The sequence below is a fragment of the Pseudophryne corroboree genome, chromosome 2 (genome assembly GCF_028390025.1).
Source record: "Pseudophryne corroboree isolate aPseCor3 chromosome 2, aPseCor3.hap2, whole genome shotgun sequence".
NCBI lineage: Eukaryota > Metazoa > Chordata > Amphibia > Anura > Myobatrachidae > Pseudophryne > Pseudophryne corroboree.
Genome location: NC_086445.1, coordinates 412,154,682 through 412,179,858, shown reverse-complemented (window position 1 = coordinate 412,179,858; position 25,177 = coordinate 412,154,682). Strand labels below are relative to the sequence as shown.

The following is a 25,177-nucleotide window of genomic DNA, read 5'->3' as shown; positions in this document are numbered from 1 at the left end:
CAGTGCCACTGGAGGCACAAAAGGGGGTTGTATATGCAGTACTCCCTTGACAAACTTCTGGACTTCAGGAACTGAAGCCAATTCTTTCTGGAAGAAAATCGACAGGGCCGAAATTTGAACCTTAATGGACCCCAATTTGAGGCCCATAGACACTCCTGTTTGCAGGAAATGCAGGAATCGACCGAGTTGAAATTTCTTCGTGGGGCCTTCCTGGCCTCACACCACGCAACATATTTTCGCCACATGTGGTGATAATGTTGTGCGGTCACCTCCTCCCTGGCTTTGACCAGGGTAGGAATGACCTCTTCCGGAATGCCTTTTTCCCTTAGGATCCGGCGTTCAACCGCCATGCCGTCAAACGCAGCCGCGGTAAGTCTTGGAACAGACATGGTACTTGCTGAAGCAAGTCCCTTCTTAGCGGCAGAGGCCATGAGTCCTCTGTGAGCATCTCTTGAAGTTCCGGGTACCAAGTCCTTCTTGGCCAATCCGGAGCCACTAGTATAGTTCTTACTCCTCTACGTCTTATAATTCTCAGTACCTTAGGTATGAGAAGCAGAGGAGGGAACACATACACAGACTGGTACACCCACGGTGTTACCAGAACGTCCACAGCTAATGCCTGAGGGTCTCTTGACCTGGCGCAATACCTGTCCAGTTTTTTGTTCAGGCGGGACGCCATCATGTCCACCTTTGGTCTTTCCCAACGGTTCACAATCATGTGGAAGACTTCCCGATGAAGTCCCCACTCTCCCGGGTGGAGGTCGTGTTGAGGAAGTCTGCTTCCCAGTTGTCCACTCCCGGAATGAACACTGCTGACAGTGCTATCACATGATTTTCCGCCCAGCGAAGAATCCTTGCAGTTTCTGCCATTGCCCTCCTGCTTCTTGTGCCGCCCTGTCTGTTTACGTGGGCGACTGCCGTGATGTTGTCCCACTGGATCAATACCGGCTGACCTTGAAGCAGAGGTCTTGCTAAGCTTAGAGCATTGTAAATTGTTCTTAGCTCCAGTATATTTATGTGGAGAGAAGTCTCCAGACTTGATCACACTCCCTGGAAATTTTTTCCTTGTGTGACTGCTCCCCAGCCTTTCAGGCTGGCATCCGTGGTCACCAGGACCCAGTCCTGAATGCCGAATCTGTGGCCCTTTAGTAGATGAGCACTCTGCAGCCACCACAGAAGAGACACCCTTGTCCTTGGAGACAGGGTTATCCGCTGATGCATCTGAAGATGCGATCCGGACCATTTTCCCAGCAGATCCCACTGAAAAGTTCTTGCGTGGAATCTGCCGAATGGAATCGCTTCGTAAGAAGCCACCATTTTTCCCAGGACCCTTGTGCATTGATGCACTGACACTTGGCCTGGTTTTAGGAGGTTCCTGACTAGCTCGGATAACTCCCTGGCTTTCTCTTCCGGGAGAAACACCTTTTTCTGGACTGTGTCCAGAATCATCCCTAGGAACAGCAGACGTGTCGTCGGAGACAGCTGCGATTTTGGAATATTTAGAATCCACCCGTGCTGTCGTAGAACTACTTGAGATAGTGCTACTCCGACCTCCAACTGTTCTCTGGACCTTGCCCTTATCAGGAGATCGTCCAAGTAAGGGATAATTAAGACGCCTTTTCTTTGAAGAAGAATCATCATTTCGGCCATTACCTTGGTAAAGACCCGGGGTGCCGTGGACAATCCAAACGGCAGCGTCTGAAACTGATAGTGACAGTTTTGTACCACGAACCTGAGGTACCCTTGGTGAGAAGGGCAAATTGGGACATGGAGGTAAGCATCCTTGATGTCCAGGGACACATATAGTCCCCTTCTTTCTGGTTCGCTATCACTGCTCTGAGTGACTCCATCTTGATTTGAACCTTTGTATGTAAGTGTTCAAATATTTCAGATTTAGAATAGGTCTCACCGAGCCGTCTGGCTTCAGTACCACAATATAGTGTGGAATAATACCCCTTTCCTTGTTGTAGGAGGGGTACTTTGATTATCACCTGCTGGGAATACAGCTTGTGAATTGTTTCCAATACTGCCTCACTGTCGGAGGGAGACGTTGGTAAAGCAACTTCAGGAACCTGCGAGGGGGAGACGTCTCGAATTTCCAATCTGTACCCCTGGGATACTACTTGTAGGATCCAGGGGTCCACTTGCGAGTAAGCCCACTGCGTGCTGAAACTCTTGAGACGACCCCCCACCGCACCTGTTTGTACGGCCCCAGCGTCATGCTGAGGACTTGGCAGAAGCGGTGGAAGGCTTCTGTTCCTGGGAATGGGCTGCCTGCTGCAGTCTTCTTCCCTTATGGGGACGAAAGGACTGAGGCTGAAAAGACGATGTCTTTTTCTGCTGAGATGTGACTTGGGGTAAAAAGGTGGATTTTCCAGCTGTTGCCGTGGCCACCAGATCCGATGGATCGACCCCAAATAACTCCTCCCCTTTATACGGCAATACTTCCATGCCGTTTGGAATCTGCATCACCTGACCACTGTCGTGTCCATAAACATCTTCTGGCAGATATGGACATCGCACTTACTCTTGATGCCAGAGTGCAAATATCCCTCTGTGCATCTCGCATATATAGAAATGCATCCTTTAAATGCTCTATAGTCAATAAAATACTGTCCCTGTCAAGGGTATCAATATTTCCAGTCAGGGAATCCGACCAAGCCACCCCAGCGCTGCCCATCCAGGCTGAGGCGATCGCTGGTCGCAGTATAACACCAGTATGTGTGTATATACTTTTTAGGATATTTTCCAGCCTCCTATCAGTTGGCTCCTTGAGGGCGGCCGTATCTGGAGACGGTAACGCCACTTGTTTTGATAAGCGTGTGAGCGCCTTATCCACCCTAAGGGGTGTTTCCCAATGCGCCATAACTTCTGGCGGGAAAGGGTATACCGCCAATAATTTTCTATCGGGGGAAACCCACGCATCATCACACACTTCATTTAATTTATCTGATTCAGGAAAAACCACATGTAGTTTTTTCACACTCCACATAATACCCTTTTTTGTGGTACTTGTAGTATCAGAAATATGTAACATCTCCTTCATTGCCCTTAACAAGTAACGTGTGGCCCTAAAGGAAAATACGTTTGTTTCTTCACCGTCGACACTGGAGTCAGTGTCCGTGTCTGTGTCTGTGTCGACCGACTGAGGTAAAAGGACGTTTTAACGCCCCTGACGGTGTTTGAGACGCCTGGACAGGTACTAATTGGTTTGCCGGCCGTCTCATGTCGTCAACCGACCTTGCAGCGTGTTGACATTATCACGTAATTCCTTAAATAAGCCATCCATTCCGGTGTCGACTCCCTAGAGCAGGCCTGGCCAACCTGTGGCTCTCCAGCTGTTGCAAAACTACAAGTCCCATCATGCTTTGCCACAGTTTTGCTATTAAGGAATGGTAAAACTGTGGCAGGGCATTCTGGGATGTGTAGTTTCACAACATCTGGAGAGCCACAGGTTGGCCAGGCCTGCCCTAGAGAGTGACATCACCATTACAGGCAATTGCTCCGCCTCCTCACCAACATCGTCCTCATACATGTCGACACACACGTACCGACACACAGCACACACACAGGGAATGCTCTGATAGAGGACAGGACCCCACTAGCCCTTTGGGGAGACAGAGGGAGAGTTTGCCAGCACACACCAAAAACGCTATAATTATACAGGGACAACCTTTATATAAGTGTTTTTCCCTTATAGCATTTTATTATATATATACATATCGCCAAATAAGTGCCCCCCCTCTCTGTTTTAACCCTGTTTCTGTAGTGCAGTGCAGGGGAGAGCCTGGGAGCCTTCCCACCAGCATTTCTGTGAGGGAAAATGGCGCTGTGTGCTGAGGAGAATAGGCCCCGCCCCCTTTTCGGCGGGCTTCTTCTCCCGTTTTTCTGAGACCTGGCAGGGGTTAAATACATCCATATAGCCCCCAGGGGCTATATGTGATGTATTTTTAGCCAGAATAAGGTACTATCATTGCTGCCCAGGGCGCCCCCCCCAGCGCCCTGCACCCTCAGTGACCGCTGCTATGAAGTGTGCTGACAACAATGGCGCACAGCTGCAGTGCTGTGCGCTACCTTATGAAGACTGAAAAGTCTTCTGCCGCCGGTTTCTGGACCTCTTCACTTTTCGGCATCTGCAAGGGGGTCGGCGGCGCGGCTCCGGGACGAACCCCAGGGTGAGACCTGTGTTCCGACTCCCTCTGGAGCTAATGGTGTCCAGTAGCCTAAGAAGCCAATCCATCCTGCACGCAGGTGAGTTCACTTCTCTCCCCTAAGTCCCTCGATGCAGTGAGCCTGTTGCCAGCAGGACTCACTGAAAATAAAAAAACCTAACAAAACTTTTACTCTAAGCAGCTCTTTAGGAGAGCCACCTAGATTGCACCCTTCTCGGCTGGGCACAAAAATCTAACTGAGGCTTGGAGGAGGGTCATAGGGGGAGGAGCCAGTGCACACCACCTGATCCTAAAGCTTTTACTTTTGTGCCCTGTCTCCTGCGGAGCCGCTATTCCCCATGGTCCTGACGGAGTCCCCAGCATCCACTTAGGACGTCAGAGAAAATATACTGACACTTTGATGCAGATGCAGTTTGTAGTAAAGTGGGCATATAATACTCTAAAGAAGAATGCATGGAAAAACAGCATATTTCCATATACAGTACCTTGGCAGAGCTACATAATTTTTGTGATGCGTATGCTCTGTACTGGCAGCATATGGGTCTGGTTTACTACAAGTTCCCATCATCTTCTACATTATAGAAGATGCTTAACATATGCCTCCCAATGGCGTATAAATAGTTACATTGCTGGTCTGCATGGGCCTTACATAGCATGCCTCCTCTGCAGCTGTGAGGTTTGTAACCTAGTTAGTCCGGCCCTAGAGAGCTGGGCTGCCAAAGTGGCGCAGTCTCCCGGCACTCTGCTTAGCCGCCCAACATACAGATAGATTAGGGCGTGTGGCGAGGCCAGGCCCCCGTGAGCCATGAGTCACCTCCCTTAGATGTGGCCAGTCCGTTGTCAGCCAAGTTCGTGCCCCCCCCTTGTCATGCCAGGGCTGCTTCAAGGCCCCAGTCTGTCCCTGGAAACTGGCATGCAAATTACTCTGCGTTAGCTCCTTTTCACAAACGTAATGCATTGAAAGTTTAATAACATCATAAAAATGTTATAGTTTTGCACAAAACTCACCTGCATTAAATCAACAGCAACATATGAAATAGCAAAAAAAAAAAAATAACCAGAGCCTACATTTTTTTTTAAAATCTATTGGAATAAGTGAGCCCGATTGTTCACCATGCACATTTTCAAGGTACATGCCTCTTTTGCCCCTTTTTTGAAACCCTTAAATAATTCTGTCCTGCAAAATGAAATCTTACAGACAACCCCGATACAAAACTAATGCAAACCACCTGCATCCCACTATGGTGACATCCAATGTTAGGAGCATAACTAATGGATGCTTTTGCCGCCAACATCCTTATTAGTTAGCTTTGCATGGGGAAGTTATGGCTGGAGTCCCATAGCTAGTGAAAACAGTGAGACTGATCTAGGGCTTTCCTACATGTAATAAAAGACCTCTAAATACTTTAGGTGAAGTCTAACAATTTCATCAATCATTTGAATTTGTGAATCAAGTCAAGATTTAGATATAATCACGATTTGTTTTAATTTTGACAGTATTTTTTTCTCACTGCACCCTTTGTTTGGGTAACTCATTGTAATATTGATCCATGTTGGAATTACGCAGAAGGTAGTTTGTGAGCAGATGACAATGACAGTCTTGGGGGTTATTTTTTACCTTGAAGAAATTCTTATTCCTTCCTGGAATTTTTTTCAGTAGCCTTTCCACAGTTGACTGAGTTCTCAAGTCAAGCCAAACTAAATATAAAATAGAAGAGTGTTATGTGTGCAGTGACTTGACTGCCAAGTTTCCATGTTACTAATACAGTTTGAGTCACCCATATATAAAAATAAAAAAAAAAAATCAGATATACAAAATTCAATATTAATAATTAAACATATTGTATAAAATGCTCAAATAGCATTGCCATTCAAAAGAACTCTTACAAGGTTCTAACAAGATGGTACATAGTTTCAGAACGCCTGAACAAGATGTACCCAGAAGTCCCCACTCAATGCTGGGGACGATGTGGCCAACCAAGTTCATTTTTTCATAGCTGGTGGTCCTGCCTTGAAGTTACCTTTTTTCGGTCTATGGTGGTGTCAAGGGCGTAGCTACCATAGGTATTGGGCCCAAAGCTGAGAGGGGCCCATGTGTTGTATTTTTCGCCATTGAATGGTACGTAGGGGTCCTTTCAAACTTTTTTCCTAGGGGTCTGCAATATATCTAGGTATGCCTCTGGACCTGCTCATTGTAGTGTGGTATAAAATGAACTGGAGGGCATTTTAATGTTATATAATATGAACCGGGGCACTGTAATGAGGCACAATAGGAATGGGGAGCATTATATATCCTAATGTGAATTGGGGGTACTGTGCGGCGTAATGCGTACTGGCAGCTCTGAAATGTGACATAAGGTGAACTTAAGCAATACTACGGTTCATAAAAGAAACTAGGGCACTACTATGGGGCATAACATTAAATAAGGCTCTACTATGGTTCAGAAAATTAACTAGGGCACTATTATAGGGCATAAAATTAACAAATGCTGCAGAGAAGTGTCTCTCTAGAAGCATTGTGACGGGGGCCCCTTTAAAATGTTGCTATGGGGCCCACAGAGTTCTGGCTACGCCCCTGGGTGGTGTCACTCATCCCTACTGGACACTGGACATCTAGAGATGGCGTTCGGTTTCTTAAAAAAAAGAAAAAAAGAAAAGATGAGAGAAGCACCTGCACAGGTATGATTATATCCAATGGGGACTGCAGGAATGTGTAATCTGAAATGAAGGGGCCGATTGCGCTACACTTTTCATTTAACTAAATACAGAGAAAACAAAAGTACTGCTCTCTCCAGCTAAAATGCTGTATAAAAGGATATTTATGTTTATTAAATAAACCCCTTACTCACAGGACTAAAATGAAATAAAATTTACATTTTAACTAGCAAAACAATATACTTCGAATATAAAAAGCCCAGGTGTTTAATAATTGACATTTGCAGGTCCTCTAATGTTCCACAGCAGAAGGTTGATAATTTACTTTGCTCAGTCATTTACATGGAAACCTTTGCACTTGGTTTGCAAATGAAGTCTGTTTTCAGTTCAGCTCACTAACAAAGTAGAAATATATCACAATTATCTGCATTTTATGTAAGTTATAAATAAAAAGTCTACATGTCAAAACAAACATTAGCATATAGTTAGCTGCCATATGTTTTAAGTTAGGTAATTTAACTTAAACACAAATATTGTATTTTCTATCTGTCAGATTGTGGTGTGTAAACTGCTGTACAAAGGGCACAGGCTACATTGTATAAAGATGTTGGTTGTGTGGGGTCAGACAAAGTTGCAAATAAATAATGTACAAGAGCTACAGGGGGAGGAGCTCTATAATGCACACCCTAGCTCAGGGGTTCTCAAACTCGGTTCTCGGGGGCACACACAGTGCATGTTTTGCAGGTCTCCTCACAGAATCGCAAGTGAAATAATTAGCTCCACCTGTGGACCTTTTAAAATGTGTCAGTGAGTAATTAATACACCTGTGTACCTGCTGGGTTACCTGCAAAACATGCACTGTGTGTGCCCCCGAGGACAGAGTTTGAGAACCTCTGCCCTAGCTGCTTGTAATGAGCGACCTTGCTGAGATTTATAATATTACATATAGAAAAAAAAGAAGGCGGATGCAGGACCACTATGCAATCATTACTACTCAAAATTTAAGTAAATATTACAATTAAATATCATTAGAGGTTGTTAGTATAAATGTGGCCAAATATATGGGATTGTCCACTAATGTCCAGGTCAACTCTTTTAGTCCATAACATTCTAGGGGTTCACATATGGGGCGCCCTTTGTCCAAATTTATGCAAACAATCTCTGATGCCCCAGATGTGAACCCTAGGATGTTAGGGACTTACCCGATAAAGAGCTGACCTGGATGTTGGTGGACAATCCCATATCTTTGGCCACATTTACGCTAACATCATCTTATAGGATATTTAATTGTAATATTTGTTTCAACTTTGAGTAGTAATGATAGCAAAATGCGCTTGCATCCTCCTTTTTTTCAAAGTACAAGAGCTGTCAGTTTATTTATGTCAAATAAGGTTCCCCTGCATTTATTTCCATCAGTATGTCATGTGTGTTACACACTAGTACCTGCAACTTGGCACGCTTCAGGCCCGGTGGCAAGCTTCGCTCACCACACTCATATATTCCCCCTCGGGGGTGGCGTGGACCACCCCCCGAGTGGTGATTCCAGGCAGGGCCGGTTCTTGGACGCTGTGCGTCGGGCGACAATAGGGGGCATGGCTACGTACAGAAGGCGTGGTCATTTACGCCCCCTGTACAGAGTGAAATGATGTGCGGTGCGCGATGACGTCATCGCGCACCGCACAGCAAAGGTCCTCTCCACGAAGGGAAACTAGACGCGTAGCGTCTAGTTCCCTTCGTGGAGAAAACTAGACGCGTAGCGTCTAGTTCCCTTCGTGGAGAGGACCTTTGCTGTGCGGTGCGCGATGACGTTATCGCGCACCGCACAGTAAAGGACCTCTCCACGAAGGGAAACTAGACACGTACGCGTCTAGTTTCTCTTCACAGCGGGGGGCAGCACAGGAGCAGCGGATCTTGCCCTGGTGCGGCGCCCTCCGGAAGGCGGCGCCCCGGGCAAAAGTCCTGCTTGCCCGTGGCAAGATCCGCTACTGACTCCAGGCACTGGTCGGGATTCCTCAGGCGGTATCCTGCCCGCCGGGATCCCGACAGCCGGGAAACTAACTGCTTCCGTGCTGGAGCATATTTTGTACTTAAACTTTATTTTATTACATTTTATGATGCCTTGCTTCTTTTTAAATAATTTTTGTACTCTCAGTAAACACAGCCGTGATAAAACGTGATTAACAGGGTAATTTTATTATACAACACTGAAAATCATAAACATCGCTTGGTGATGCAAAGTTTCTAAATTCAAATATCATGTATGCGATTTGTTTATCTACTGTTATTTCTGACTTTTTTTGGAGTATATCTTATGTTTACATTCACTGTATCGATATGTATCACTATTACTGTGTGAACTAAAGGATAGAAACTTGGAATTTGAATGTATACCAATTTTGGACTTGCAAAGAGTGCCCCAGCAAATAGTCTTTTTTGCTGTTCTAATTGTTAAATATACTATATTGACTTTTGGGAGCACCACCAACCGAGCTCTCTCTTACTCAACTGTGTTGAAAGTACACTATAAAAGTTATGTTGGTAACCTTATCATACAGTGTAATATATGATCAGAGATAAATCTTGATAAAAGCTTGAGTGTGTATACTACTTATGGTAGGGATCCTGGGATTTAGGGCCAAAAATGGCCGGGATTCAATCCCGGGATTGGAAGCTTCAATCCCGGGGATTGAGGGATCAGCGTTGAGCGTCCACAGGATGCTCAGATGCTGCCCGGCTTCCTCCTTCCGGCTCCCAGCGCAGTGTGAGAGGTCACGCTGTGCTGTCAGCCGCTGCTGGTAGCCGCCAGCAGCGATCAGAGGATGTTCCCCTCCCGCCCGCTCCCGGTATATGGTGAGTTATATGTGCGGGGCGAGGGGGCGGCCACATAGCTAAAAGCCAATCCCGGGATTGCCCATTTTTCAATTCCGATACCCGGGATTGAAAAAATGGCCCGGGATTGGCTTCCCTAATACTACTACTTGTTGCGGGAAAGGTGCAATGTACAAAACCCTACCAGGGTTAAACTCGGCATTGTCATTGCTCTATACTAAAAAAATGTGAATGCTAAATTGGTTGATTTTAAGCTTAGAGCAGGGCTCTCTTCCCTCCTGTTCTCACAGCCCTCTTCTCTTGCACTTCAATTACAGCTCTCTCCCACTCAATGACGGTCTATACCTGCATTTCCTCTCTCTCATGACAAGTATTTTAGCACAAAACTTAGTAGATTTACTCACGTCCAAACGCAGAATTTTCATCGTTGAAGTGATCGGAGTGTGATTGACAGGAAGTGGGTGTTTCTGGGCGGAAATTGACCGTTTTCTGGGAGTGTGCGGGAAAAACGCAGGCGTGCCAGGATAAAACGTGGGAGTGTCTGGAGAAACGGGGGAGTGGCTGACCGAATCCCGGGGCGTGTTTGTGACGTCAAACCAGGAACGAAACGGGCTGAGCTGATCGCAGTGTAGGAGTAAGTCTCGAGCTACTCAGAAACTGCTAAGAAATTTCTATTCGCAATTTTGCTAATCTTTCGTTCGCAATTCTGCTAAGCTAAGATACACTCCCAGAGGGCGGCGGCCTAGCGTGTGCAATGCTGCTAAAATCTGCTAGCGAGCGAACAACTCGGAATGACCCCCCATTGTCTCTTGTCAACATTCTCTATCAACACAGCATACCACAGCTGCTAAATCAGGCACCTGCACTTGGCATGAGAAGGATGGTAAGTACAAATGCACAGTTATAAACTGTAATTAAGATAATTAATAAGTTCATTAGTGCAAAAGTGCAGTTTGTTCAGTTATGTCGAGGCCACAGCTATGCTATAGTAGTTATTAATACTTAAAATATCCAAAGAATTAACTAGTAAATATTACATAAAAAGCAGCATTAAGTTCACATAACAAATTTAAATGATGTGACTCACCAATAGCATTGTATAGGGGTTCCCCAGTGGTCTTGTCCCATACAACGGTTGTTTCCCTTTGGTTACTAACGCCAATAGCTTAAAAATAATAAATCATTACACATTGAAATACTGCTTAATATGGAGCACAAATATATGATATGTTTTGTAAAAGTGGTCTGTTATTTTTTAACACACCAAGGCAAAATGGTTATTGTGGAATTACAACATTGCAACTTTATGAACTCTAAGCTCAGATATTAACCATTGTACACATTTTAAAGTGAAAACATACCCAGCAATTTTACAGATTCCTTCTGAATAATAAGCATTTTAACTTCAAAATGACATGATAGCCATAGGCCATTTTATTTACATTTTTATATATCCTAGTTGTGTTAGCAGAAAGAATAATAATAGAAAATAAAAGACAATACACCAGCTTAGCTTTATTAAACCGTTATCTATAATTTAGAAGCAATTTTAAAATGCCCAACAATTTAATATAGAGACAATAATTTCCAGGCCTACAGCTAATGCCTAAACATCTGAACCAACATCAGTGGTTTAATCTAGCATTAAAAGCCATACACCATATTCATTTCACACCAGTGGTCATCAGGGTTTGTTATGCCCTGCAACATGAAGGCCAGGAATTCTATCAATAAGGTGCTTGTTAGGTACATTGTTAGTACAGTATGTATCTAACAAACAGTTAGTTGGTGAAATGTATTATTTTTAGGAAATAAAATGTGCAAAAGTTAACAATAATGTACACTGCAAAAAGGAAAAATAAAAGATAACAGCTCTGCTTTATTTGGCCAAGCATAGGTTCCAGAATAGAGAAGAGACAAAAAAAATGGTGCTTTAAACACTATGCAGATAAAAGAAATATACAGAAATGTGTAGCACCTAGATAGTTTATTGTCATCTACACGTTTATATACATTTAAGAAAAAAAATATATATGTTAAAGTGCCAGAATAAGATACACACCAGGCTGAGCTTTCCTTTACATGGTGGCATCTGAAGTGATTGTGTCAGAGGAACCTGCTGACAGATGCTGGAAGTTAATCTTCCAGCAGCAGCCAGGTTCATCCTATTCTGCCAGCTCTTTGGTTGCTATAGTAACCTTCTTGCTACCTCCTCCTGCCAGCCAGGCTGCTGAAGGAGGGAAATCCTAAAAGGATCGCCCACCCAATGCAGCAGGAACAATGCAGCAGGAAGCCAGACAGTCTTCCTGCAGCCTGAGCTCAGGGAGGATCATTGCAGCTATGGCTTCCCCTCACTCCCCCAGTTACAGACAGAGCGAGGGGTGGCTGTGATGGGCAATTCTGATAGGATAGCCTAGCAGCCCCTGCTTCCCTCTACCAGACAACAATGATTGATGGGCGATCTTTCGGTAGGATCAACCCCTGCTGCTGGCTGATCTTCTAGTAGGACTGAAGTCTGGTAAGGGTGGGTACACACTAGAATGATCTCGGACCAATATGTTTCTGGTCAAATCGAAAGGGTTATCGGCTGAATCATTCAGTGTGTATGCCCGATTTGCACACTCTGCTGCTGCATGCAATATCTTTTGGTCAGCCGTGCTGCCTGGTCAACCAAAATATATTGTGTACGATGCCATGCTGCCAGTGCAGTGAGGCATCCTACATCACACCATCACCCTCTGCGACATTCAAGTGCGTATGAACTTGTCAATGCAGGGTCCCGCCGGGTGTTGGATTGGATGGGTGCACATCGTTTTAGTGTGTACCCAGCCTAAAAAGTGTAGTGTAATTAAGTAAAAAATATCCTTATATCTATATCCATCAGTTCTTATTTTTAACTGTATTAAACATTTTTTTTCCAGAAATGTCCCTAAATATTGTAGATTTAAATCATCAAATTATGTAAATAAGAGCTATGTAACCAGTTAAGTGATTAAAGCAGCATTACCACCTAATTGCCAAATGTTACTTTGTTATTTATCTGCTCCACCCCCTTTCTAGCCTAAAGTCAGGACTGTGTCATGCTGTGGATGGGAGGTGTGAGCAGGGAGACCAATCACAAGCCTCATTTATGGATGTTGTAGCTTCTCATTAGTCATCACACTCGCACAACTAAAGATCTTAAAGTTTTGCAGATTACAGATTATAAAGAATGGAGGACCCACGGGAACTGCAGCTACATGGAGAATGGGTATGGGACTTAGGGTCGGCAGTGTCTAGGTTGACACACATTCGGTCAACACCTATTGGTCGACTGTGACTAGGTTGACACATGAAATAGGTTGACACATGAAATGGGTCGACACGGCCATTAGGTAGACTCAAGTTTTTTATGGTTTTTTGGTGTCGTTCTCTTTGTAAAGTGACGGGGAACCCCAATTAGTGCACCACTTTGCCCGCCATGCTCCGGGCAAGGTGCCTCACTCCGCTACCGCTGCACTCGGCATAGGTTACCGTTCCCAACTGTAGTCCATGTGGATAGTAAAGTATGGAAAAGTTAAAAACATGAAAGAAAAAAAAATGTGGAAAACTCATGTTGACCTTTTTCTATGTCGACCTACTCAATGTCGGTCATTAGGTGTCAACCTAATGTGTGTCGACCTAGAGTCTGGATACCATGGAGAATCACCCGGGACTCTGGGATCATAAGCAAGTGAGTACAATTTAGCTATTAAATGGTAATTGTCAAACAACATAATCAGATTTGCCATTGTTTAACAAATCAATAAAGGTAGAATATGATTCAAATGTAAAGGTTTGTCAGATGTGATGTTAGACATTTTTATTTGGCTTGTAGCTCAACGTCTACATTTAAAATGTCTTAATTACCTTTAATAGTGGTGATTTCTATGCTCAGTTGGGCTAGTTTCTCACATGTCTTTTCTACACATTCATAAACAGACTGCAAAATTTCCTTTGGATCCTGTTCAACCCATCTGCAAAATAAAAAAGCAACATACAGTAGAACTAAAACCTGACTGTATCAGGAGGTTTGCAAACACATTGTAAATTATTTATTAGAAATTAAGATGAGAATATGAATTGCCACCAATGATTTCAAAGCAGACATCTAGTACACAAACCTGTGTGTTTTGAATAACATATTTAACAACCAAAATAAAGTAATATTACAACATGAAGTTTTCCTTTCGAGATGTTCTGATGCCAGAGTACAGTGTGACTCATACAGTAGGAAGTTAAGCGATATGTTAAGAGGGTGGTTCAATAAGTAAGGTAAGAAGACCTTTCATGTGTGTAATGTTCTCTATTTCATTCTAATATCCCGCCAGGCCAGAGCAGGTAGACCACTGCTTCCCCTCATGGCCATTAGACTGCCCCTGATATCATTCATACTGTCCCAACATCAGGTGTAAGATGGCGGGGCTAGCGTAGTGAGGTGCGTAGTGTGATCTGATTTCTGAGTCTAAATGGCGCATCAGCAGCTGTTCATCACCAACTTGTCAAGGTGTATGGTGATAACGCCATGTCAGGTCATGGAAACAGTTTTGGGTGTGGTGAACAGATTGCCATTAATTTTGAATGTCTGTCCTGCAGTTATCAAAAGCAGTTCAGCACTTCAGATGGGCCGACCATGCGGGATGTACAGCTATATTGCGCAGATGTACAATGTATTGTGCAATGTGTATGGTGGCCGGGGAGATATATTGGTGCATCGCATCTGGCCGTCACTGGGACACACCATCAGTTAGTGTGAACCCAGCTTTAGACATCTGAACTTGATAACATTAGTATATGGGGATGTTCAAATACTGGCAAAGCATGCAAATTGCTTTGCTGCGGTGTTTAAACACCGGCATCAGCAGTCCATCCCGCACCCTTTGCCCTGTCGATTTGCACCTCAATGCGCACAAAAGTGCTTGCTACCTTATGGGGTAGTGAATACTTTTGTGCTGGATCCAGCTGCCATAAAATGCCACGAGTGTATGCTCAGATGAATAAAACTGGCAGGCATATGTTCCAATTGAATGATGTCATTTATTCCAAGCAGTAACTTCTGAATAAAGCATTAGACATACATAGGAATGTAGCTACTTGATTAAACAGGATGTTGTTAAATGCTGTCGGGAAGACTGCTGGCAGGAATCCCAACACCCACAGGTTAATCCCACTTGGTCCACACCACCAACCGAGTGGGAACATAACCTGTGGAGCGAAGCTCACTACCATGCCCAAAGCATGGCGAGTGCAGCGAGCTTGTGAGGGAACTCGCTGCCGGGTTTCCGACAGACAGGATGCAGATGTCTGTATACTGACAGCTGGGATCCCATCTGCCGGTAAATCCAGTGGCGTAACTCCCGGAGGCAATGGAGCCTTTTGTCGCCGGGCATTAGTTGCTAGGGGGGCACAGAGGATCAGGACACTTCTACAGTGAGCAGTAGCATACCTGCCACTGCTGCAGTTGTGTGACAGCAGAGTCCCGGGAGCCCTCGGCCGCAGGCCTTAACAGAGCATTGGCCCATGTGACAGAGGGGAGGGGGCTGCGGCTGTCTCCTCAGGCTCTGCTAGCAGAGCTGAGCGCATGTGCTGGTTGTTGGGAGCAGGGACAGAATGCTGCTGGGAGCTCAGATCTCTGTATGGAGTCATTGCCAGCATTCTCCTGCAGTCTAACTCTGCTTCTTACTTCTCCTGCTCCCGTTTCAGCCTCTGTATATAACCCCATGCCTTACTCATCTTCCAGTATCTGGCTGCACTTGTAGTGCATACTGCACATCTCCTCCCCTGTCTCCTTTACTGCTGATCACCAACAACCAGAGGAGGATTTACCACAAGGCAACCAAAGCGGCTGCTTAGGGCCCTGTAGGTCTCAGGGGGCCCGCCGATAAGGCTGTATGAAGGGCATTTCCGGCAGACTGCGACTGCCGTCAAAAATGTCGGAGTACTGGGCTGGCTGAATACTCCCATAATGGGGTATGGGGACCTGCTACATTCAGTGAGGGGAGCACAAATCTAAAATGTAGTAACTGAGTGGTGTAATAAAGGAAGTTAGAGGTGAGGGGACATGGTAATCAGTGAAGGGGGAAAGTAATATTTTGTAATAGAATATAAGGAGGAAAAACAACAAATAATGTAAGAGGCAGAAATCAGGAATGAAAATATAGTGCTATTTATTGGTTGAGGGAGGGGGGCCCTAAATTGGTATCTTGCTCAGGGCCCCGTGAGGTCTAAATCTGCCTCTGCCAAAACCCCCTCACACTCTCACTTGTTCTACTGCCGCAGGGTCCAGATGTGGCTCCAGCAGTGGAACAGTGAACTGGATCTTCCTGGGACGGTTAGGTTCCATTGTGCGTGTGTCCTGTCTGACCCTAGGGTCAGTCTGCGGTCTGCACGTACGGATCTACAGTTCAGACTTTGCTTTTTGAGGTTACAGGGATTTTGCCAGTCCCTTATCTCTCCGAGCTGCACAGCGGTGGATTGGCTTCCAACGCCAGCATAGCAAAGTACTGTATGTTATACACAAAAGTACTCCCTGGCACATGTATAATATATATTTTATATATATATGTTATAGTGTGTCCAGTGCACCTTGGCTCGAGGATCAAAGTTTAAAAAAAAAAAATTATATTGAGGGATATAGCATATGGCAGCAACAAATGCTGTTTGTGGCATGTGGTGCTCACTAATGCTGTCTGCAGTATATGGGAGTCACCGATGCTGTGTGTGTGTGTGTGTGGGGGTACCACTGTCTATATCGCCTCCCGGCACCTGGTATGGACTTACGCCTCTGGGTAAATCATATGTATTCCGATTAAACAATAAGATCTTTACAGCACATTTTTAGAATACAATATGTATTAGTGTATGCCTGTTTTATAGTGGAGTAAAACATACATGTGCTATTTTCTGGCAAATAATAGGAATTTAATACCTACCGGTAAATCCTTTTCTCTTCGTCCGTAGAGGATGCTGGGGTCACATCAAGAACCATGGGGTATAGACGGGATCCGCAGGAGACATGGGCACGTTAAGACTTTGAATGGGTGTGAACTGGCTCCTCCCTCTATGCCCCTCCTCCAAACTCCAGTTATAGGAACTGTGCCCAGGGAGATGGACATTTCGAGGAAAGGAATTATAGTTAAACCACGGTGAGCATCTTACCAGCTCACACCTCAAGCACGCCGCTGAACGTGGCATTCCACAGAATACAAGCCAACGGCATGAACAATTGCAGCACCTGGCTGACAATAAACGTAACACAACATGTGTGTAACCACAAATAATCACTGCAGATATAGTACGCAGTGGGACGGGCGCTCAGCATCCTTTACGGACTAAGAGAAAAGGATTTACCGGTAGGTATTAAAATCCTATTTTCTCATACGTCCTAGAGGATGCTGGGGTCACATCAAGAACCATGGGGTTATACCAAAGCTCTAGAATGGGCGGGAGAGTGCAGACGACTCTGCAGTACCGAATGACCAAACGTGAGGTCAACCTCGGCCAAGTTATTAAACTGTATTACTTAGCCAAATTGTTTGCTAAAGCTGCTCGGCAAAGTTGCAATGCTGAGACTCCCGGTCAACCGCCCCGGACGAGCCCACCTTTCTAGTAGAATGGGCCCTCACTTATTTTGGTAACGGCAATCCTGCAGTGAAATGAGCATGCTGAATCGTACCACAGATCCAGCACGCAACTGTCTGCTTGGAAGCAGGACACCCAATCTCGTTGGGAGCAAACGGGACAAACAGAGCCTGTGTTCCTAAACGGAGCCGTCCCGACGACATAAATTTTCAAAACTCTGACCACATGCCGAGACATAGACTCAGCGAAGGCGTCGGTAGTCACAGGCACCACAAAGGTTGGTACGTGTGGAAAGAAGAAACCACCTTCGGTAGAAATTGTAGACGAGTTTCCAACTCTGCTCTATCTTCATGGAAGATCAAATAAGGTCTCTTGTGAGACCAGGCCGCTAACTCAGACACCCGCCTTGCGTATGCCAAGGCCAACCTGACGACCACTTTCCAAGTGAGGAAACTCACTCCTCCTTACTTAAAGGTTCAAACCAAAGCGACTGAAGGAACTGCAACACCCCACTAAGAGCTCAAGATGCCACTGGGGCACAAATGGAGATTGGATGTGCAACACGCCCTTCACAACAGTCTGAACTTCTGGAAGGGAGTCCAATTTATTCTGAAAGAAACCCGCTAAGGCCGATTTTAATTGAGCCCAAGTTTAAGCCCGCATCCATAACCTGCTTGTAGAAAACGGAGAAAACGTCCTAGTTGAAAAAACTCCGCCGTAGGAGTCTTCTTGGATTCACACCAAGAAACTTATTTTCTCCAAATACGGCAGTAATGTTTATACGTTATCCCTTTTCTAGCCCGAATAAGTGTGGAGAACTAATTCCGTGGGAATACCCTTACGGACTAGGATTTGGCGGTCAACCGCCATGTTGTCAAACGTAGCCGCGGTACGTTCTAATACACACATGGCCCCTGTCGCAACAGGTTCTCGCACAAAGGAAAAAGCCAGGGATCTCCTATGAGTAATTCCTGAGATCTGGATACCAAGCTCCCCTTGGCCAGTCTGGGACCATGAGGCTCGCTCGAATTTACTTTTTATGCTCCCACAACTTTTGGAACGAGAGAAAACGTAGGGAATACATATACCGACTGAAACACCCACGGTGTCACCAGTGTATTCACTGTCCCTTGACCTGGAACTCTGAAGCTTCTTGTTGAGATGAGATGCCATCATTCCAACTTGAGGAAATCCCAACGACATATCACCTCTTCGAAGACTACTTGGAGGAGGTCTCCCCTCTTCTGGATGGAGATCGTGCCTGCTGAGGAAGTCTGCTTCTCAGTTGTCCACTCTTGGAACGAACATCGCCGACAGATCGTATGTAAGTTTTTCCGCCCAGCGGAAAATCCTTGTGGTTTCTGCCATTGCTGTTCTGCTCTTCGTTTGTAGAAAACGTTGTAAACGGCCCTTAGCTCTAGACCGTTTATGTGGTGACAAGTTTCCTAACTTGACCATCTTCCTTGGAAGTTTTCCCCCCTGTGTGACTGCCCTCCCGCCTCGGAGGCTTGCATCCGTGGTTGCTAGGATCCAGTCCTGGATCCCGAACCTGCACCCCTCTATGCGCAGCCACCACTGGAGTGAGATTCTGGTCTTGGAAGGCAGGATTATCCTCCAGTGTATGTGTAGGTGGGAACCGGACCACTTGTCCAACAGGTCCCACTGGAACACCCTGGCATGGCACCTGCCAAACTAAGTGGCCTCGTAGGGCGCAACCATCTTTACCAGCAACCGAATGTATTGATGAATTGACACTCTTGCTGGTCTCGGAATTTGTTTGACCAGACTCTGGATCTCCAGAGCCTTTTCCCGTGGAAGAAAAAAAACTCTGTAGTTCTTTGTCTAGTATTATACCCAAAACCGACAACCGCGTCACTAACAGTGATTCCGGCAAGTTCAGGCGCCAACCATGTTGTTGAAGAACTGTCAGGGAGAGTGCAATGTTTTGCACCAACTGGTTCCTTGACCTCGCCGTTATCAGGAGACCGTCCCAGTACAGGATAAATGTGACCCCTTACTAGCGACGGAGAACCATCATTACCGCCATCACCTTGGTGAAAATCCTTAGAGCAGTGGACAGACCAAACGGCAACATCTGAAATTGGTAATGACAACCCTGAATTGTAAGCCTAATGAGGAGGAAAATGTAATTAGGCCTCTATTATGTCTGGTTTTTCAAATTGGAAATCACTGCCCTGAGAGATTCCATCTTGGATTCGAATTTCTTTAAGTAGAAATTGAGGGATTTCAGATTTAGGATTGGTCTGACCGAGCCGTCTGGCTTCAGGACCACGAAGAGGCTTGAATAAAAGCCTTCTCCCTGTTGTGACAGGGGAAACCAGGCCAATGACCTGATCCTGATACAACCCTTGTACTGCGTCGCATACTACCCCCTCCCCCCTTCCCTGAAACAGTCAGGTGAGGCAGTGGCTGCTGTGCTGTCACTGTGTTCAGCACTCACAATGACTCTGCTGCAGGAGCCATGTGCGTGTGTCATTTGCTGTATGTCAGGGGGTGAAGAAGGGACACTCGATAATAAATTGCTGCAATAACTGGTACAGCATATACCTCACCCGGCCAGCACTATTTGTGTGAGTAGCATGTGTATAAGTGCTGGGTTGGGGGGCTGTGCTTCGTGTGTGTGTGTGTGTGTGTGTGTGTGTGTGTGTGTGTGTGTGTGTGTGTGTGTGTGTGTGTGTGTGTGTGTGTGTGTGTGTATGTATGTATATATATATATATATATATATATATAATAAGAATTTACTTACCGATAATTCTATTTCTCATAGTCCGTAGTGGATGCTGGGGACTCCGTCAGGACCATGGGGAATAGCGGGCTCCGCAGGAGACAGGGCACATCTAAAAAAGCTTTTAGGTCACATGGTGCGTACTGGCTCCTCCCCCTATGACCCTCCTCCAAGCCTCAGTTAGGTACTGTGCCCGGACGAGCGTACACAATAAGGAAGGATCTTGAATCCCGGGTAAGACTCATACCAGCCACACCAATCACACCATACAACTTGTGATCTGAACCCAGTTAACAGTATGATAACAAAACGAAGTAGCCTCTAAAAAGATGGCTCACAACAATAATAACCCGATTTTTGTAACAATAACTATGTACAAGTATTGCAGACAATCCGCACTTGGGATGGGCGCCCAGCATCCACTACGGACTATGAGAAATAGAATTATCGGTAAGTAAATTCTTATTTTCTCTAACGTCCTAGTGGATGCTGGGGACTCCGTCAGGACCATGGGGATTATACCAAAGCTCCCAAACGGGCGGGAGAGTGCGGATGACTCTGCAGCACCGAATGAGAAAACTCCAGGTCCTCTGTAGCCAGAGTATCAAATTTGTAAAATTTTACAAACGTGTTCTCCCCTGACCACGTAGCTGCTCGGCAAAGTTGTAATGCCGAGACTCCTCGGGCAGCCGCCCAAGATGAGCCCACCTTCCTTGTGGAGTGGGCCTTTACAGATTTAGGCTGTGGCACGCCTGCCACAGAATGTGCAAGTTGGATTGTGCTACAGATCCAACGTGCAATCGTCTGTTTAGACGCAGGAGCACCCATCTTGTTGGGTGCATACAATGTAAACAACGAGTCAGTTTTTCTGACTCCAGCTGTCCTTGAAATATATATTTTTAATGCTCTGACAACGTCCAGTAACTTGGAGTCCTCCAAGTCGCTAGTAGCCGCAGGCACCACAATAGGCTGGTTTAAGTGAAATGCCGAAACCACCTTAGGGAGAAATTGAGGACGCGTCCTCAATTCTGCCCTGTCCGAATGGAATATCAGATATGGGCTCTTGTATGACAAAGCTGCCAACTCTGAAACTCTCCTGGCAGAAGCCAGGGCCAACAGCATGGTTACCTTCCATGTAAGGTATTTTAATTCTACCGATTTTAACGGCTCAAACCAATGAGATTTGAGAAAATTTAGAACCACGTTCAAATCCCACGGTGCCACTGGAGGCACTATTGGGGGTTGTATATGTAGTACACCTTTGACAAAAGTTTGTACTTCAGGCACTGACGCCAATTCCTTCTGGAAGAAAATTGATAAGGCCGAAATTTGAACTTTAATAGACCCCAATTTTAGGCCCATAGACAATCCTGCTTGCAGGAAATGTAAGAATCGACCCAATTGAAATTCTTCCGTTGGAGCCTTCTTGGCCTCACACCACGCAACATATTTTCGCCAAATGCGGTGATAATGTTGTACAGTCACTTCCTTCCTAGCCTTAATCAAGGTAGGAATAACTTCCTCTGGAATGCCCTTTTCTTTTAGAATCCGGCGTTCAACCGCCATGCCGTCAAACGCAGACGCGGTAAGTCTTGGAACATACAAGGTCCCTGCTGAAGCAGATCCCTTCTCAGAGGTAGAGGCCACGGATCCTCCGTGAGCATCTCTTGAAGTTCCGGATACCAAGTTCTCCTTGGCCAGTCCTGAGCCACCAGTATCGTTCTTACTCCTCTTTTCCGTATAATTCTCAGCACCTTTGGTATGAGAGGCAGAGGAGGGAACACATACACTGATTGGTACACCCACGGTGTTACCAGAGCGTCCACAGCTATTGCCTGAGGGTCTCTTGACCTGGCGCAATACCTGTCCAATTTTTTGTTGAGGCGAGACGCCATCATGTCTACCTTTGGTTTTTCCCAACGGTTCACAATCATGTGGAAAACTTCTGGATGAAGTCCCCACTCTCCCGGGTGAAGGTCGTGTCTGCTGAGGAAATCTGCTTCCCAGTTGTCCACTCCCGGGATGAACACTGCTGACAGTGCTATGACATGATTCTCCGCCCAGCGCAGAATCCTTGCCGCTTCTGCCATTGCACTCCTGCTTCTCGTGCCGCCTTGTCGGTTTACGTGGGCGACTGCCGTGATGTTGTCGGACTGGATCAACACCGGCTGACCCTGAAGCAGCGGTTTTGCCAGACTTAGAGCATTGTAGATCGCTCTTAGCTCCAGTATATTTATGTGAAGAGACGTCTCCAGGCTTGACCACACGCCCTGGAAGTTTCTTCCCTTTGTGACTGCTCCCCAACCTCGTAGGCTGGCATCCGTAGTCACCAGGACCCAGTCCTGTATGCCGAATCTGCGGCCCACTAACAGATGGGCAGTCTGCAGCCACCACAGGAGAGACAACCTTGTTCTTGGTGACAGTGCTATCCGCTGATGCATGTGCAGATGCGATCCGGACCATTTGTCCAGCAGATCCCACTGAAATGTCCGTGCATGGAATCTGCCGAATGGAATCGCTTCGTACGAAGCCACCATCTTTCCCAGGACTCTTGTGCATTGATGTACTGACACCGTTCCTGGTTTTAGGAGGTTCCTGACAAGTTCGGATAACTCCCTTGCTTTTTCCTCCGGGAGAAACACCTTTTTCTGAACCGTGTCCAGAATCATTCCCAGGAACAGCAGACGAGTTGTCGGGGTCAATTGAGATTTTGGAAGATTCAGAATCCACCCGTGTTGCTGGAGCACTACCTGGGTTAGTGCTACACCGACTTCCAGCTGTTCTCTGGACTTTGCCCTTATCAGGAGATCGTCCAAGTAAGGGATAATTAATACGCCTTTTCTTCGTAGAAGAACCATCATTTCGGTCATTACCTTGGTAAAGACCCGAGGGGCCGTAGACAAACCAAACGGCATCGTTTGAAACTGATAATGACAGTCTTGTATCACGAACCTGAGATACCCTTGGTGTGAGGGGTAAATTGGGACATGCAGATAAGCATCCTTTATGTCCAGGGACACCATGAAGTCCCCGTCTTCCAGATTCGCTATCACTGCTCTGAGTGACTCCATTTTGAACTTGAATTTCTGTATGTACAGGTTCAAGGATTTCAGATTTAGAATAGGTCTTACCGAACCGTCCGGCTTCGGTACCACAAATAGTGTGGAATAATACCCCTTTCCCTGTTGTAGGAGGGGTACCTTGACTATCACCTGCTGAGAATACAGCTTGTGAATGGCTTCCAAAACCGACGTCCTTTCTGAGGGAGACGTTGGTAAAGCAGACTTTAGGAACCGGCGAGGTGGAAACCTTTCGAACTCCAGCATGTAACCCTGAGATATTATCTGCAGGACCCACGGGTCCACTTGTGAGTGAGCCCATTGATTGCTGAAAATCTTGAGTCGACCCCCCACCGTTCCTGGGTCCGCTTGTAAAGCCCCAGCGTCATGCTGATGGCTTTGTAGAAGCCGGGGCGGGCTTCTGTTCCTGGGCAGGGGCTGCGTGCTGCCCTTTCTTACCCTTTCCTCTGCCTCTCGGCAGATAAGACTGTCCTTTTGGTCGCTTTTTATAGGAGCGAAAGGACTGCGGCTGAAAAGACGGTGTCTTTTTCTGTTGTGAAGGGGTCTGAGGTAAAAAGGTGGATTTGCCGGCAGTTGCCGTGGTCACCAGGTCCGAAAGACCGACCCCAAACAATTCCTCTCCTTTATATGGCAATACTTCCATATGCCTCTTGGAATCCGCATCACCTGACCACTGTCGCGTCCATAAACTTCTTCTAGCAGATATGGACATCGCGCTTACTCTTGATGCTAGAGTACAAACATCCCTCTGAGCATCTCGCATATAAAGAAAAGCATCCTTTAATTGCTCTAGAGTCAATAAAATACTGTCCCTATCCAGGGTCTCAATATTTTCAGTCAGAGAATCCAACCACACTACCCCAGCACTGCACATCCAGGCTGAGGCTATTGCCGGTCGCAGTATAACACCCGTATGTGTGTATATACTCTTCAGTGTAGTTTCCAGCCTCCTATCTGCTGGATCCTTGAGGGCGGCCGTATCAGGAGACGGCAACGCCACTTGCTTTGATAAACGTGTGAGCGCCTTATCCACCTTAGGGGGTGATTCCCAGCGCGCCCTAACCTCTGGTGGGAAAGGGTATAATGCCAACAACTTCTTTGAAATTAGCATTTTTCTATCGGGGGTAACCCACGCTTCATCACACACATCATTCAATTCCTCTGATTCTGGGAAAAATACAGGTAGTTTTTTCACCCCCCACATAATACCCCTTTTTGAGGTACCAGTAGTATCAGAGATCTGCAAAGCCTCCTTCATTGCCGTGATCATATAACGTGTGGCCCTATTGGAAAATACGTTTACTTCCTCACCGTCGACACTAGATTCATCTGTGTCGGTACCCGTGTCGACTGACTGAGGTAAGGGACGTTTTACAGCCCCTGACGGTGTCTGAGATGCCTGAACCGGTACTAACTGGTTTGCCGGGCGTCTCATTTCGTCAACTGACTTTTGTAATGTGCTGACATTATCACGTAATTCCATAACCAAAGCCATCCATTCCGGTGTCGACTCCCTAGGGGGTGACATTACCATCATCGGCAATTGCTCTGCCTCCACACCAACTTCGTCCTCATACATGTCGACACACACGTACCGACACACACAGCAGCCACACAGTGAATGCTCTATTGAAGACAGGACCCTCCTAGCCCTTTGGGGAGACAGAGGGAGAGTTTGCCAGCACACACCAAAAGCGCTATACAGTATATAACAACCCTAGAAGGTGTTGTTTTTATATATGCGCTCTCAATATATATTTATATCGCCAATTTATGCCCCCCCTCTCTTTGTTACCCTGTTTCTGTAGTGCAGTGCAGGGGAGAGTCGTGGGAGCCTTCCTCACCAGCGGAGCCGTGCAGGAAAATGGCGCCGAGTGCTGAGGAGAATAAGCTCCGCCCCTTTTCCGGCGGGCTTTTCTCCCGGTTTTTCTAATAAACTGGCCTGGGTTAAATACATACATATAGCCTTAATGGCTATATGTGATGTATTTATTTGCCTCTAAGGTACTCTATATTGCTGCCCAGGGCGCCCCCAGCAGCGCCCTGCACCCTCCGTGACCGAGATCCGTGAGCTGTGTAGCAACAATGGCGCACA

At 46.1% G+C, this 25,177-nt stretch overlaps 1 protein-coding gene across 4 annotated transcripts in view; it reads right to left on the bottom strand.

Moving 5' to 3' along the window:
* Positions 1-25,177, bottom strand: part of GK (glycerol kinase) — a 144,580-nt gene that overhangs the window by 44,078 nt on the left and 75,325 nt on the right. For all 4 annotated transcript variants that reach the window (XM_063953465.1, XM_063953466.1, XM_063953468.1 and 1 more), the window contains 3 exons: positions 13,545-13,651; positions 10,744-10,821; positions 5,791-5,870 (listed from right to left, as the gene is read on the bottom strand). In XM_063953465.1, the coding sequence (XP_063809535.1) occupies positions 5,791-5,870; positions 10,744-10,821; positions 13,545-13,651 (265 nt within the window). The remainder of the gene's footprint in view (positions 1-5,790; positions 5,871-10,743; positions 10,822-13,544; positions 13,652-25,177) is intronic.